Source organism: Zonotrichia albicollis, chromosome 6, assembly GCF_047830755.1.
Source record: "Zonotrichia albicollis isolate bZonAlb1 chromosome 6, bZonAlb1.hap1, whole genome shotgun sequence".
Lineage (NCBI taxonomy): Eukaryota > Metazoa > Chordata > Aves > Passeriformes > Passerellidae > Zonotrichia > Zonotrichia albicollis.
In genome coordinates, this window is record NC_133824.1 from 27,205,849 (window position 1) to 27,221,984 (window position 16,136).

At 45.7% G+C, this 16,136-nt stretch overlaps 1 protein-coding gene across 2 annotated transcripts in view; it reads left to right on the plus strand.

The window, feature by feature from the left end:
- The window catches only part of PLEKHD1 (pleckstrin homology and coiled-coil domain containing D1), a 34,066-nt gene extending 19,592 nt beyond the window's left edge, over window positions 1-14,474 (plus strand). Inside the window, exons 6-14 of one of the 2 annotated variants that reach the window (XM_074542859.1) lie at window positions 1,077-1,168; window positions 3,937-3,989; window positions 4,618-4,712; window positions 5,580-5,673; window positions 6,937-7,115; window positions 7,613-7,745; window positions 9,468-9,612; window positions 11,589-11,738; window positions 12,138-14,474. In XM_074542859.1, the coding sequence (XP_074398960.1) occupies window positions 1,077-1,168; window positions 3,937-3,989; window positions 4,618-4,712; window positions 5,580-5,673; window positions 6,937-7,115; window positions 7,613-7,745; window positions 9,468-9,612; window positions 11,589-11,738; window positions 12,138-12,298 (1,102 nt within the window). In that variant the 3' untranslated portion in view covers window positions 12,299-14,474. The remainder of the gene's footprint in view (window positions 1-1,076; window positions 1,169-3,936; window positions 3,990-4,617; window positions 4,713-5,579; window positions 5,674-6,936; window positions 7,116-7,612; window positions 7,746-9,467; window positions 9,613-11,588; window positions 11,739-12,137) is intronic. The other variant, XM_014268213.3, reaches the window with a different exon arrangement.
- The last annotated feature ends 1,662 nt before the right edge of the window (window positions 14,475-16,136 follow it).

A 16,136-nucleotide genomic window follows, 5' to 3' on the forward strand; every position in this document is an offset into this window, starting at 1 on the left:
ATTTAATATTTATAAGATCCCTTAGGATTTAACAAAGATGGCAGAATTTCTGGGCAACAATTGCTGTTCCTGTATGCACATCTATATAAACATATTGGAATCAATTTTAGGTATGTTTTAATGTTATGCATTTTATATGTGTAGATTTTTTTTTCTAATGAAACATGAATGGAGCAGCAAACTCCATTTCTGGTTCTATTTTTGGGTTTTGTGTGTCCTTGTCCATGATGTTTAATATCTGTACTAAAGCCTAGCCTGTCTGTGAACTCAATCAGTAATGGGTATTTGCTCCACAGGCCCTTTTTTTTTAGCTTTGCTTCATAAAGTGTTTAAGAGACCTTGAGATCCTCTGGCCAGTGGCCCTACAATAACACAAGGTGCTCTTTGAATATGCCTGCTGCCTCTAACATTCCCTACTTGCCAGCATCTTGTCTGGCTTTTATCTCTGGCTCTTCATTGTCAGGAAAAAGCACTTGACTCACAGTGTAGGGCCAGACACCAAGTCCTAGTGGCTTACAACTTTAGCAGAGGAGGGGTTGATTGCTTCCAGGATGGATGATGGATACCAGAAAGACCGAAGGTAAAAGGCCATAGGAAGGATCCAATAAGTGGTCGAAGGCTGAAGGGGAAGAGTGACTCCAACAACAAAATATTGGAAGGGCTGCAGAAGACAATGTTGCTGGCAGTGGGAAGTTACTAGAGTTAAACCTAAAATCTGGTTCTAAAGTCTGTCATTTAAAGGGTTCCAGGTACACCCTGTTGCAGTTGAAGGCTGTGAATGTGCTGGATTCGTCTGGAGAGCCCTCAAAATTAGGTTCAGTATAAAAATCTCCAAAACACTGGGAAAAACATTTGAATAGCTGTGAGGTGTTGACATACAGCCCATGTATTGAAAAAAAAATACTGAATGCCAGGGAAATTTCTCCAATTCATTTGTGGAGAAAACTTTTAGAGACTCGTGGTCCCAGCTGATGAGAGTCTGCATGTCTGAATTCCCTAGCAGTTTGCTAGGCTGAGTCCCCTGTCCTAGACCCTTAGCTCTCTCACATTGCCTGCTTTGTGTCTGCTCTCCCAAGGACCTGGAAGAATGCCCAGCTGGGAGAAGCCATGATCGAGAGCCTGGAAGCTCAAGGACTACAGCTGGCCAAGGAGAAACAGGAATATTTAGGTAGGAAACTCTTACTTCGAGAAGCAATAGAGGCCAAAATAGTAATTTTGCTTCTCCTGGAGCTGTCATTGTGGTCAAGCCAAGCAGCTATAGGTTTTCTCTGGTTGAAGCTTTTGAACAGTCAGCTGAAATTCAGGTCTGAAGGGAGTCAAAACATGCAAAAGTTAAGGTGGGATCTGAACATCTGTGTGGAGTGTAAAGAAGAAACCTGCTTTGCCCACCATGCTGCAGTCCTCCATGGCTCATCTGTACAAACATTTGCCACCCCTGAGAGGTTTGGATGTGCTGGTTTCAGCTGCTCACAGGCAAACAGACAATACATTTATCTCCCTCAATCAGACAGGACTCATACTTCTGAGGTTGGTCACTGCTTTTCATACATGAGTTTTCTTCACCTAGCTGGTGCTTTTTTTGTTCTTACTCAACTTGATCTTTGTGTTTGCTGATGCTGTTCAGTTTGGAAGTGGGAGCATTTACATGGGCTTGTTTGAGGTATCTAATGACAGTGGCTAATTTGCCAGTGCTCTCTCTGTAGACAGTAGAGAAAGAACAGATGAACCTGAAATAATCTAGATATGAAGAAAGGGGATTATGTAATCCAAATCCCCTATTTAGGAACCAGCCTCTGCATGGCCTGATACCTTGGATGCTCTGACTGCCTTGGCAGGTCCAGTTATCTCTTCCCCTTACTGCCTATAGGAACAGCCAAGGGAGAGCTTCTCTTTTAACCCAGATTCCCTCTAAGTTACAGCATTCCCCAGGTCTCAGAGACCTTGTGACCTGGGGGCTGTGGGTCACAAGTGTGGGCCCAGTGACTTGTCTGGAGAGTTATCTGCTTTAAATAAGATAGCAGAAATTTGGGTGCTTCAGGCTGGTGATGCTCTGAGCAGGGGCTCATGCTATCTACTCCTAATTGTCAAGCCACTGGAGGAATCTTACAGAGCTTTTTGCATTTCTGCAACCACACTGATCAGGGTTGATCTCAGCATATGTAGCAGTGATCATAGCTCAAGTACCAAGGTGTGTTTACTCTGTCCATCTGAACACCATTCACCCATGTGAGGTGATGGATGCGCCAAAACATGAGGCAAGCAGGGAGAACTGGTTCTACACTTGACAAAGGAATAACAGGGGATTCTGAGAGGAGGACCTGAAGGGACAGAAATGGGAGGAAAATTAGAAACAGGAAAGTTCCAACAAAACATTATTTTGCTACTATCAGAGCAAATGAAAGGGCTTTAAAGACTAAAGAACTCTTTAGTATGATAAAAGAAAAGGTAGTGGAGAAATAGAGGAATACACATTGTGTGGCAAACAGGAGATGTCTGGAATATAAAATATGTATCTTACCAGGTTCTTTGGTCCATGACAAGAACATTCAGAGCTGGTCAATTGTCACAGTTGGCTACTTCCTTATGACATGAACTATTTCTATATAAGTGCTAAAGCTTCTGCCTCATTAGCCTTACCTTCAATGACCTGTGTCCATCCTGTAATCAAGCTTTGAGGTCAGGCACTGTTCCTGGAAGCAGGTCAAGGTTCTCTGGAGGAACACTCTAAGGAATTTCTCAAATCCACACTGAGTTATCTTCCACCCAGCTGGGATCCAGGTTTCACTATCAGACATGGACATTACAGAAGCCCATCAGGCTTGGGCCCTCCAGGAGGGGGTCAAGGTGGGAAGAGCCTCTCTAAGGTGGGGAAGGTGGGAGAGCCTTGTAATTGCAGTGCATCTGTGCTGGGCTCTGGCCAGGAGGAAGAGGGAGAGAGTGGGAAAGAAAGGCAGCAGTGGTGCTCAGCAGAGCTTTGGTAATGCAACACTATTTCTCTGGTACCGGGAGCCCTGCTCTGGGCAGGAGGCAGAGGTCTGCATTCCTCCTAGAAGTAGTCATGCTGCCAGCAGCAGCAACCTTGTCAGGCCCTCAGTACCACGGAAACCAGTAGCACCTCACTCACCTCTCAAGAGGAAGAGAGAAGTGCTTCAGTCAATCTGCCCCTGCTCCCGTGGCAGCCAGGTGGCAGAGCTGAGAGCTGAACCTGAGGCTTGACCACGAGAAGTGTTTCTGTCTGAGCTCCGGTAAGCTGGCTCAGAGCTGCCCGAGGCAGAGCCTCTGAGCTTGGAGCTGGCTCAGCAGAGGTGCTGCAGGCTGAGGACCAGAGCACAGCCTCTGCTGGGCGGCTGTGTCTTCAGGGGACAAGAGCAAATGACATTGAGGGGAACTGCTCTCTACAGCACAAGTTTTGTGGCTAAATTAGGGATTGATTTCTGGGCTCGGTTGGGACGTCCCAAGGTGACAATAGGGAGTTGGCAGTGCTGCCCAGAGAGCTAAGGACAGGATGATGGGCTAGACAAGTGAGGATGGGGCACTGAGCTGCAGAAAAACTGACTGCTGCTACCCATTGTGTGACTCTGCACTCACTTGGCCTTTCTGTGCCTTGTTCCTTATCTCTGAAGCAGATGTAAGAATATTTTCCTGCCTCAGCTGGGGGATAATGAGGGATGGTTCATCAAGGCTCTTTAAGAACATTGAGAGGAAAGCTTAGAATGAGTACAAAGCAAGATGTTTGTTTAGTTTATTAAGTTATTTGGCAGGAGGGAAGTTATAGAAAATCCCATTAGTGCCCTGGACCCTCCCAGACAGATACACAAAAAGGAATAGGGAATGATGCATTTTCAAGCTTCAAAAAGTCAGTGATTCTTGTTTGTAAATATCCCAAGGATATAAAATGCTTTTCTCTGTGCTTGGACTTTTTTTGTGTGCTTGCAGATAAACTAATGGAAGAAACAGAGGAGCTATGTCTGCAGAGGGAGCAAAAAGAGGTGAGTTCATCATAAGACAGTTTCCTTCGGCTGCCATGTGGCAGGGCTGGGAGGCTGGGACTTGTTGAAGGCATGTCAGTGTTCAGGGAGAGAGGCTTGTGGAGGCACAAGAGTCTCCAGCCAATCTCTGGGTCCTGTGAAAGAAGAGAGGAATAAGACCTGTGCCATGAGATGGGTCGTGGAGGTGTATCCCTGCTCCCTTTCCCTGTTACTTTCCATGCAGCAGGTTTACCTTTATGACTCCAGGGAGGAAGATCAAATGAAATTCATATTCACTGATTGAATTACACAAGTGTTATTTGGAAGATTGTGGCAATAAAGTCCATCCAACATTCCCAGGGAGTTTTGGACCTTCTGTATATGTGTGGCAGAGTTGACCTCTGCAGGGAGCATGTCTGAGATTTCCGGGTGCTCGGTAACCTGGCTGGGACTTCTGGATGTCTGAAAATCCTCAGGCAACCTCAAATCCTTCTAATTGCCCCTGGACGAAAGTGTGGTGGAGTCAGACACCCTGTAGCTCTACACAGCTTGGGTAAAACACCATGTTAAAAGCCCCAGGTGCTGTTAGCAGGGAGGCCTCTCCTAACTGTGTTGGCAGAGTACATCACTGTCCTCTCTTTTGGAGCAGGAACTGGAGCGTCTGAACCAGATCCTGGAAGCAGAGAAGCAGCGCTTTGAGGAGGTGGTGCGGGAGCTGCGGCTGGAGCAGGAGGAGATCCGGCGGTATGGCCACGGGGCAGGGAAGGACACAGCTCCCACACTGGGCAAAATACTGCTGTGGTGGTGAATCCAAACAGGCTGGAAACCCACCTGGTTTGTGCATTGACCAAAACAGGAGTGGCTGTGGGCCCTTCACCTGCATTTGCTATTGCTGGTGGCCAATAGAGCACAGTTCAGCTTCAGTTTGCACTCGGGCCTCCAGCAATTTAATTTCAAAGTGCTGGGATACAAGCCATGCGCAGTTTAGTTGGGGTAGCATGGGACAGGTGCAAGAGAAGATTTCAGAGAGGCAATTAGTTCAGCTGTGTGGGGTCCAGACACTGGATTTAGTTTGCCACCATCAGCTGAATGACAGTGGATGTATGATGTTGGCTCACCAAGATTAGTTTTGTCATTTCTGAAGTTAACTATGAAAAATATTAGCAGCAAGTGTACTTAGAAATAGAAGAATCCAAGTGCTTTTCCCCAAGTGTTGAAAGGACATACTATCATTCTCTTTTTTTTCTTTTTTTTCTCCCTAAGTAACATCCCAGAAAAGCCAGTGTGATTTTGCAAACCATTTTTGTTCTCACAGGCTCTGCTTAGATGTGATTGCCATGTCTGAGCTCTTTCAGTTGCAACCATGGCTCTGCCCTTGCTGGAGAAGCACAGTAACTCTTGGGTTGGGTTTGATGATCAGGAGGCACAGTGAAGTTCCTGGCCACCTGTAGTGTGTCCAAGGCAGGATGTGATGTTTCCTGGCAAACTCCTGGCTCTCCAGGACTGGCTATACCAACTGATGGTTGCAGGTCCTGCACCAGGAGAGGCACAGCCTGGGCACAGCCTGCGGGGCTGGTTTTGTAATAGCTGTCACCCTTTTTGCTTCTTTAGGGAGCTGGAGCTCACAGCCCGCTCCCTCAAAGGAGTGGAGGAAGAGAAGAAAGAGTTGAGAAGCCTGACAGAGTCCTTACAGAACACCCTGGAGGTGAGTGACTGCTCCTGCCCTGAGTGACAGCATCTGGGCCTAAAAGCACTGCTGTCACACGGCATGAATCCAACATCTGCTAGTGCCAGGCTTGAAGTGCTGTGCAGATGAACAGATTCATTTGGTAGCTGATATGAACACCAAAATCCCCTGCAGAAAAGGATGAGAAATGGCACAGAGCACAACTGGACCAAGATTTTCTCAGCAGTACCAGGTGATATGGTGATTGGACAATGACCAGAATAAGTTGTAGTTTAGGAGGCTTAGTGGAACAGTAGGGAGAGAATTTTCCCCAGATGGGCAGGCAGGCAGAGAAGCTGAGGAACCCTCATCCTGGACTGTTGTCAGACTATAAACAGCCACAGCTGACCATATCCTGCTGTGCTGCCAGACTGCCTCTGAACAGCAAGCTGGGCAGGAGCCTGCTGGAAGGTCCCTTCCAGCCAGCATGACTATAAGTCTGATGAGCTTTTTCTGTTTAACTGCATCTCTCTACCTTCTGATGGAATTTGAAGCAGCAGAGGGGCATTCTTTGTTCACAGAAGGGAGCATGGTTCCCAAGGAAATCGTGTACCTGGGAATGTACATGGGAATCTAGGAAACAGAGTCTTGATGTATTAAAATCTTTGCTTACTGGTGGATTTAGGGAAAGTCTCTTTTCTAAACGTATATTTTTGGTGAAATTTCACACAATTCGCATTCTGAAGCTGCAAGGTCATCTTTAATGTTTGTGTCAGATCCTGCAAGTTTGGCCAAAAATCTGTTCCTTTGAGCTCTTCTCCTTGCCTGCAGTTATGACAGAAAGAACTGGAAAGCTATGGAAGTTCCATTCTTGCCCTAATTACACATTGAACACTTCCGAGGCAAACCGTGTGATGTGTCCCATGCCCACATTTAGAAGTACCACAGAGGGGGTGCCTCCAGTTCCCACTAAGGACCAAGCAGAGCAGGGAAGGCAGGAAAGCTGCCTGCATCTGTGATGCACAAGGGAAGCACAAGGTTCCAGTCCCTGAGCTGTGTCCTCACTAGCATATCGCATCAAAGGGGCCTGCTGGTTCACCCCCTCGTAGCAAAGGCTGTGTTGGAGGCTTGCTCCCCATGAAGCGGGTATGAAATGAAACCCAAATTTTGTTATTCCTGTGTTTACCTGAATGAGGCATGTGGATGCAAGGATGGAGGCACTCAGTAAGGAAGAACCAGGCAGGAACAGGAGCAGAAACATCAGACTTGGCTGATACTCACAATCTCTTGTCCTTCTTCAAGGAGCTCTCCCTGGAAAAACAACAAATGCTGGAGATGCTGGAAGAAAATGAGAGCCAGGTCCTACCTCCAACCAGCCCCAGCAAGGAGCAAAGCCCCATCTGGGGACTGCACTGCAGCCTGCGACAGATTGAAGAGAAGATGCAGCAACTTCTGCAGGAGAAACTCCTGGCAGAGAAAAGGTGAAGTGGGGAAAGAGGACACTTCTGCTCAGGCTTAGTGGTGCTGAAGGATGTCACTGTCTGCTGACTTGCTTTTTGGTTGCCAACACCAGACAAGTCTAGAAGCTTGTCTGGTTCCAGTGGCAGGAGTCCAGGTTACAAATCCTTCAAAGGAGACAGAGTGAGGCAGGGCAGCTGAACTTGCACCCAGTTGGGCCTGCTCCTTTCAAACCAGGACTTGTGCAGGTAAAGGTGTTCATGGCCTGTCCATAAGGAGTGTTTGGTAGTCCTGGGCCTCATCTGGGAGTTGAGAATGTTCCATTCAAGAACTATCCAGCTGGCTTTCTCCAGCAATGCCTGTGCTATTGGAATGGAGCACACAGTGCTCCTGTTAGCATCTCTTTGCTCTGGGCAGTCAGGTAGTTGAGCATGCCCCATCATGACACTGAGCTCCTTTCCTTCCTGTGAATTGTGTTGGGGTGGGAATGGTCATCTTTGTTTGCTGTGCCATGCACCAGGATGAAGGAGAATGAGGAGCGGTCTCGAGCACTGGAGGAGGAGCGCGAGTTTTACTCTTCCCAGTCGCAAGCGCTGCAGAACTCGCTCTTGGAGCTGACTGCAGAGAAACAGCAGGCAGAGAGAGACCTCAAGGTATCCCCTGCATACGTCACATATTGCTGTCCCTGGGCTCAGAGTGCTTCCATTTCCTCTTTCAACTCATTCTCTATCAAGCCAAACACTTGGTTTTATTTAGTTTTCACATTTTGGTCATAAATCTTCATTACTGTGCTTCATATTGCCAGCTGTATCCTGGCCTGCATCCAAAGCAGAGTAGCAGGCAGGGCGAGGGAGATGATTCTGTCCCTCTGCTCCACTCTGCTGAGACCCCACCTGCAGTGCTGCATGCAGCTCTGGAAGGACATTGACCTGTTGGAGTGAGCCCAGAGGAGCACCACCAAGGTGCTTGGAGGGCTGGAGCACCTCTCCTGTGAAGACAGGCTGAGAGAGCTGGGGCTGTTTGGCCTAGGGAAGAGAAGGCTCTGAGACAGAAACCTTATAGGAATTTTTACGATGTAGTGATAGGACAGGTGAGATTGGCTTCAAACTGAAAGAGGAGAGGTTTGGATTAGGTATTAGAAAGAAATTCTTTACTGTGAGGGTGGTGAGGAATTGAAACAAGTTGCTCAGAGAAGTTGTGGATATTCCATCCTGGAAGTGTTCAGGACTGGGTTGGTTGGAGCTCTGAGAAACCTGGTCTAGTGAAAATTATCCCTCCCCATGGCCAAGGGGAATGAGATGATCTTTAAGGTCTCTTCCTACCCAAAGCACTATGATATCATGGTAACACGTGAAATTGTCTTATATCTATGTAGTACTACTGTTTATTTTTGTATCCTGAAGCCTGATTAATCCATTCAGTACAAGTCTTTCAATCTGTTACTGTGAAAACATAACCTATAGATGGAGGGAAGGAAAAAAAGTAAAAGAGGAAAGTAGACACAATCAAGAATAAAGATGATTTCAAATAAATGCTAATATGGTTGTTGCAGAACTGAGCAGACATTTTGTCTCCTCACCTGTGCTCAGAAAAACAAACCTTAAGACTTTTAAATCTTCAGTAACCTCTGCAAGAACTTGGATTCAAAAGCAGAGGAATTCAGATGAGGGACCAGCCCTACTTGGTAACTGACAGTACATTAATCTATGCAAAGGTAACTGGACAAATATGGTATTTTATTTAAATCTAAATAATGTAAAGGTTATGTTAATAATTGGCTGTTTGACACTCAAACTCCTTATACAATATTTTGTCCACCCTCTGAATTATTTTTTCCTGAACCTCCAATATTTTCTTATCCTGTCATCTTCTATCTACTTGGCCAGACTAAAGCTAAGTTGACCTAAGCTGTGTAGTCTCTCATTTGCTAAACTAGTACAGTATTTCTAACTCCTCTTGTGTTTTGTTTCTGAAACTAAGCACTGTACATCCCTTTGTGGGAATTGGCTGCCTTTATCTCAAGTCTGTCTCAGCTGGATTGATGTCCTTCTGTTCCTGCTAAGCTGCAAGTACTTGCATTAGCACAAATTCATGTGTTGAAATACCATCTCTGGTTCCATATGGTTTATGCAAGGGGAGGAAAACTGTGAAAAATGAAGTCAGAGTAAAGTAATATTACTGTAATAATCTGGACTTCAGATTCTGTCTGAAAACATGAGAAATGCCTTTATATTGCCTTGCAATACTTCTAAGGATTTCCATCACTGTTGTCTTTTCATTTTTATCCATGGCAAGTTCCTCACAGACCTTGTGAGTTACCCAGATGTTTACTGAGAAACAAGCTGTTTTCCAGCAATTCTTATTTTCTTCCTCAGGCTGAAGTGAAGGTACGCATGGATCTGGAGAAGAGACTGAGAGAGGCTGAGGAAGCCTTGCAGAGCTTGGAGCAAGGCTTAAATTCCCTGAATTGCAACAAGGAGAAAGAGAAGAAGATGAAAGCAGATGTCAGTAACTTGAGAAGTAAGTTAGTCATCCATGTTCTCTACTGATGAGCAAACTCACTAGAGGAAATATTTCTACCTTCCCAGGCACACAAAGATTACAAATTAGCAAAGCTGCAGATAAATGTGGTCTCCCAACTTCTTGTACCTCCACCACATCTCCCTTTTGAGGAGCCATAATGTGCTATGCAGGTAGTTGATGTTTTGCCCTCAGAGAAGGTTGGAAATTATTCCAGCCTCTCAAAGGAGCATTAAATTATTCCAGCCATCTCTGCTGGGTGGAAGACAAACCTAGAGATGAGCAAACCATCTTGACTTTCCAAAATGTCAAACAGGGAAGCTGTGGCAGAGCTATAAAAACTGACTACTGACTAGGTCTGAGTTACAAGGAGTCCTCTGATTCCCCTCAAGGCTTTATTTCTCAGCCTTGGCTAAAAGAATAGCACCAGTTTAAGGAGGCCTGTGGTTGCTGTAGCAACGTGCTGGTGGGTGACCCAGCAGGTGAAGTTTGGATCTTTACTCAGAGCTGAATCGCAGCATCAGCTCAGCACTACAGAGCATGGGTCAGGTGCAGACTGATGCTTCTCACAAGTTATCCCTGTTTCTTTGCCTTTTTCTGATTTGTTTGGGCTGGGTCTTTTTGGGTTCTCTTGGGGGGCATTATCCTGGCATTTGGCTTGAGTCAGGCTTGGGAACTGACATAAGCAGCTTCAATTGAGTCAAATCTTGCTTGTTTTGCATGCCCTGCAAGTTATAGTGCAGGGAGAAGGGTTTATTAAGGTGCTAGGTCTGTACAGTTAAGGCTTCATTTCAGTGAAGGGTGGATGTACTGGACTAATATAGAAAAGTCAAAAAGTCCTGTGGTATTCTGAGCACTGTTAGGTAAATAGGGAAAAATAAATGTATAAATAGTTTTATATCTATCCGCATACTTATAATTTATTTATATTTAAATTTTAAAAGTATTATTCAGTAGTTTCTACATAAGATTTCTAAATGGATAAAAACAGTCATGATTCTGAACTTCATGCCACTGGTTCAGGGCTATGGTAAGAAAACAGAGTGAAAGTGGATATGTTGAGCTCAGCATTCAAGTGGAGCTTCACAAGGCATACATGAGTAACTGGTACTGAATGTCTCCTGATATTTCCAACCTTAGATTTTGGGAGATGTTTTTTTCAAAAGAGTAAAAATGTACTGATGAGCAGAGCACTAGAGAAAATAAGGGACCAGCAATATTTCCCATAATGTTAGTCCCAGCACACATTGCCTCAGTCCTTCCAAGTGGTTCCTGCAGCTCTGCATGCCCTTTATAGAAGAGTTGGGGCACATTAGCACATGATGCTTTTGAACAGCAATGGACCAGCAACAGGCAGGAGGTCAGCAAGACTGGAATTGCAGAATAGACACTGGTCAGACCATAAGAGGGGAAATGGGGCAGGAAAAGCAGTTTGTGTGGCAGATCAGGGCAGAATAACGTCAGAGTTTGGGCATAGGGCTTTCCTTGGAGCCCATAATATATGTAACTATGTGCTAGTATTTGCTATGCTGCTAAGAAATCCCTTACCATGTGTGCCCATGATGGTGTTGCCAACACTTGCCAACACCTTCCTTTTCCAGTTAGTCCTGACTGGTTTTAGAAGTCCTTCAAAGAAAGTATAAAGAGCAAGGCTTCAGAGTTGAGAACTTCTATAAAAGTATAAAAGGCTTTTGGCAGTTGATTCATGAGCAGTTGTGAGAATTACTGATGTGGAATGGATGACTGTAGTTCTTTCTAAATTTGAGTATGCATTTGTTAGGAACTGGAGGGTTTTGTCACTTTGAAAATGAACATTTGCAAATGTTCTTCCTGATGATATTCTAGAGCTCTATGGATTGTTGTTCATGAAGGTCATCATTACCTGGTTCAGCCCATCAATGAGCGCAGTCCCTTGTGGCTGGTTCATTGCTAGGGGTGTCTGCCCCATCACTGTAACAGTGGTGTTCTCTTCCCAGAGTTCTTTGAAGAGTGCATCCGCAATGCTGAGCTGGAGGCCAAGATGCCCGTGATCATGAAGAACTCCGTGTACATCCACAAGGCTGCCACTCGCCGCATAAAGAGCTGCCGCTTCCGCTGCCGGAGAACCAGCGCCTCCTGGAATGACAGTGGGTGTCACGCAGCCTTCTTCTTCATCTCCTGCAGGAGCAGATATGTGCCCAGGGGGCTGGCAGAGCAGTAAAGTTTGCAAATGTTGTTTCTATTCCATGTTCCTTAGCAGCAGAATGGAGCCATGGTGCTACTTGGAGCTTCCTTTCCCAGAGAGCAGGCACTGAGCCTGTGTACTTGTTGCCCCTTTCTTTATATATGTTGAAAGCTAAACTTCTGTGATGGTCTTGGGCCCCTAAAAAAACATACTTAAATATGACTTCATCAGAATGCCTAATCACAGACTGAGTTAGGCTCAGTCATGCTGGTCACATGGCTCGTGAACTCTAGTGAAGCTTTATCTTCAGTTTGTGTCACTAGTGGAGAGTGCTTACCTTTCTGTCTTGTTCTTGTTTCAGTGAAACAGTCACAGTCCTTCATCTTCTCACCTGCAGAAGCTGAAAATATTGAAGAGCTGAAAGAAGCAGCCAAAAGACTGAGCCGGGACCAGCGCTTTAGGAAAACTATCTATCAAATCATGAGGTCACAAAAGGATTCTGCTTCAGGGGACAAAAAGTGACTCTTCCTGGGAGGGGGCTTCTGAGATCAACCTGCCATTCAGCTCTGCAAAAGTTACAGCCTTGGGCACTAGGCTCAGAAGGGAGATCTGGCATTTGGCGGGCAAGGTGGGGGAGAGTTGTGTGTAGGAAATCCCTTGAGTTACTGGCTTTGCTTTAGTTTGAGTGCTCCCTGCAGCCTGGCAGACCTTCTCTGCTGATCTCTCCAAACCTGTTTGCTTCAGCTGCTTACACTAAGCCATGTTTGGCCAAGATGCCACAGTCGGTGTTCAAGTGAACCAGAGACCGTAGCTTAGGAAGTGCCTCTCCTTTCCTTTCCTTCCCTGTCTAGTCTGTCTGCCAAACACAAGTGCTTCTGAGGAAACCTTTAGCAGCCTATGTTCCAGCTGTATAATCTCCTCAGCTGAACACAGCTCACCCTGTTCTGCCTGATCCCCTCTAGGAGCTGCACACCCTCAGTAAATCAGCACTTCGGTGGGGCACATGTCCTGAAGACTGCAACAGTCCCAGCCTCCCAAGCACAGGCAAAAGTATCAAACACAGGGCCAAACTTTTTGTCTTGATGCTACATAATTTCAAGCAAACAGCAACAACACAAGGTGAAGACAACAGGAGGATGCTGTGGATTTGGGTCCAAGGAGGATCATGTACAGAGAAGAGCTTATAGGTAACTCAATGGCATCCATGCAAGCTGGAGGGAGGGTTCTGTTGTGTTGATGGTGGGCAGAACATTCCAGGGCCACCTTTGCACATTTTTTTGCACTGGGACATCTAGCTGTGTCAGAACTAGGGAATGCATTAGCTCTTGGCTATCTATTCCTCAGTGTGAAGAAGCCTTTGACTCAGTTTTGACGGCTTCCTCAACACCTCACCTGTGAGGTGAGTTGGGGGGCAGGAGGGTGAAGACTGTCTAGCAACAAAACCCACTGCCACTTCAGGCAAGCTGCAAGGGCTGTGGAAGAGGAGTCCAGGAGAGGAGTCACTTTGTTGTGGAACCCCTTGCAGCTTCCCCCACCTATTTTAAGTAAGCAGTTGGCTAATAATTACCCATGCTGTAGAAGCAGCACTGCCTGGTGCTTACAGACCACAGGATAAGCATGCTCAGAGTGACACCCTGTTTTCTCCTGCGTATTAATTGGGAAACTAAGAAATAGACAATACAAAGGTGAATAAAGTAAGCAGCAGAAGTACAGTTAGGGGTTAGGGGGTGATAAAGTACAGATTTACTGTACCTTTCATGGCATCAGGACCCCTGGGTATTATGTATGTCCAGTGACACACAGGTGGTTGCTTGCTACTGTCCCATTCAGACTAACTAACAGCCTTTGGCTTCTGGCCACCTACATAATTCCCTACCAATTTAGTGTTGTTCTTAGGGAGAAGTCAAGGATGAGGCTGGGTAGCAAGCCTTGGCTTACCAGCCAGAGGAGAGTGGTTAAAGCTGGGTGGAGGAACATCCTGTGACAGTGTGATGCTCCTGGATGGAATCACTCTAGTGTGACCAGAGGAAAAGCTTTGAAAACACAGCCTGTACTTCCCATTTCAGTCAGTTACTGACTAGTATCCTTCTGCCAGGCATTGGGAGGTTTCATCCAATCAGAAGATCCAGCTCTGAAGGAGGATGTTTTTGTGATAATAGGTGATACAGTAGGAGAAGATTGTTTCCATCCTTCCTTAGCATACCTCCTCCTTCTGTGGTTTATCTACTTGTGTTTATATGCTAGAAAGCCACAAATGAATTCTTGCTCCTACGAGGCTGAAGGGCTGTGATAAAGAAGCAATACAGAAATGTTTTTTTTCCTTGATGCTGCTCCCAGATAATCTCTGGCTATTTTCCAGTTACAAGGTCTATATTAGGTGATGCTGGAAGGAACAGAATAAAGGATAGCTAGGGAATGCATCTGTAATTCAGGCAGGTAGAAAAATCACCCTGTGGCCTGTGAATACAGCATTTTTGTTCTATTACCATCAAAGCCACAATCTCTGATTCTTCTTTATTGTATGCAGGAGGCAGTCACATCAGGTCTTCCTTTACTGTGCATATTGACAGCAATAAGTAAATAAAAGTTATGCTGACACTAGAATGAATTCCTGTGTATTCTTGATACACTGTCACCAAAATGATGTTAAATTGTCTCTGCAGGAGTTCAAACAAATCATTGTGACACTCTCATTTACTGCCAGTGCAGTTCCTCTGCTTCACTGGGTTGCTGTGTTACGTGCTTAACATCACCTCTCAGAAGGATTGGCCGTATGTAAAAAGCTTTCACCCTTGCTACCCCCTTTTAAATTGTGTATAAAGTTAAAGCAGACTGTATCACATCTGAAGTAGAAAGCTCCCACTTGCTTACCTGAAGTCAGTGAACAACTCTGTATGTAACCAGCAGATGTGCCCTGAGCCACCTGTGAGGAGGTGCTTTCCATCAGTCATTCCCTGCTGCACAGGAATCCACTCCCCTGTAATCTCCCAGGCAGAGCCAGCACGGAGCTGCCTCTGTGCACCACAGCATCTAAATTAAGTGACTGTCTCCTTTCAAAGGACACAGAAATGACTGATTCCAATGTTCTCTGTGTATTTTTAACACAATGCAGTAACAGGAAGATGGCTTAGGAAGCTTCCCTCTGTTCAAACGACCTCCACCAGTAATCCTAAGCTGCTTTCTTCTACTGGGAAAATTGGGAAGGGGGTAATGACTTCCTCCAATGACAAGAGTTCTCTAACTTGTTCTCTTGTGTCTGAGGATAGAAGAAAATACAGGATGGTTTGCACCTTTAAGATTTCTCTTCAGGAGTTGCAGAACACCTACACTGGCTCTGAAAAGCCTGTGGCCATTCTTCACCACCTCCACCTTCTGTGCAACACCTGTGAACTTTTCTCTCTGAAGATGCTCCCTGTTGTTCCTGTCAGAAACACTGCCAAGTGTGAAGCCTGCTGATTTCCTCTGCATTTTCCTGGCTACTTTTCACAGTGTGAAGGATGGATCCTGTTAAAAGTTCAATTAACTGATTTAAGAGTTAACTTCATCCTCCTCGTAAGATGCACAGGCTGTTTCAGTCCCTAGTGAAGAAGAGTGGTTCCTGCTGGAGTGCCCGCCACCCCAAGGCTTTGCTCTTGCACAGAAGTTAATGTCAGAGAAAGAAAGGCAGCCCTAGCCCTTGCCCCCAGTCTGTGCTTCTTCTAAAGCAGAGAAAGTGGATAAGAAATGGAAATTGCCCTTGGGGTCAGAAGTGGATAATGAAGGATAAATGGTTGCTGGTGCATGTTGTGCATTGCTGTGCGTGGCACACAAGTGACATAAGCTGGTAGCAATTTTTAGTGACAAAGTATGGCTTTTTTTTAGCTCCAGATAGTAGGCAGGCTTTCTGCTTAGGACTTAGTGTAATATTAGTGTATCTCTATGGAAATAAGATGATAGATTTCCATAGGAATAGTCTGTTTTGAATGTTTTCAATGCTGTCACTCTTTGTGGTTGTTAGAGGGACAGAAGCTGGCTCATGTTGTACCCAGAAAGGAGAGGTTTGCTCCCAGGAAAGTGGCCCATGTTCTGAAAGTCTTGCCCAAGGCAGGGGCTTGCCTGGACTCTCAGTGCTGGTGTGCCTGTGAAGGATGCATTCATTCTGGCATCTTCTTCCTTGTGCACAAGGACAACTCTGCAGTTTTTTGCCCAGTCTGTGTATGATTTTTTTACCTACCTAGTCTGAGCATGGATTTGAATGGGTGAAATGACCAAGCAAGAGGAATTGCTGTAATGAATCACCTGAGAACTGAGTCTGAGGTGGCCTGTTGGGGTGACAGTCACCCCAAGTTCAGCCACTATGTGTGGTTTGTTGAACAAACCA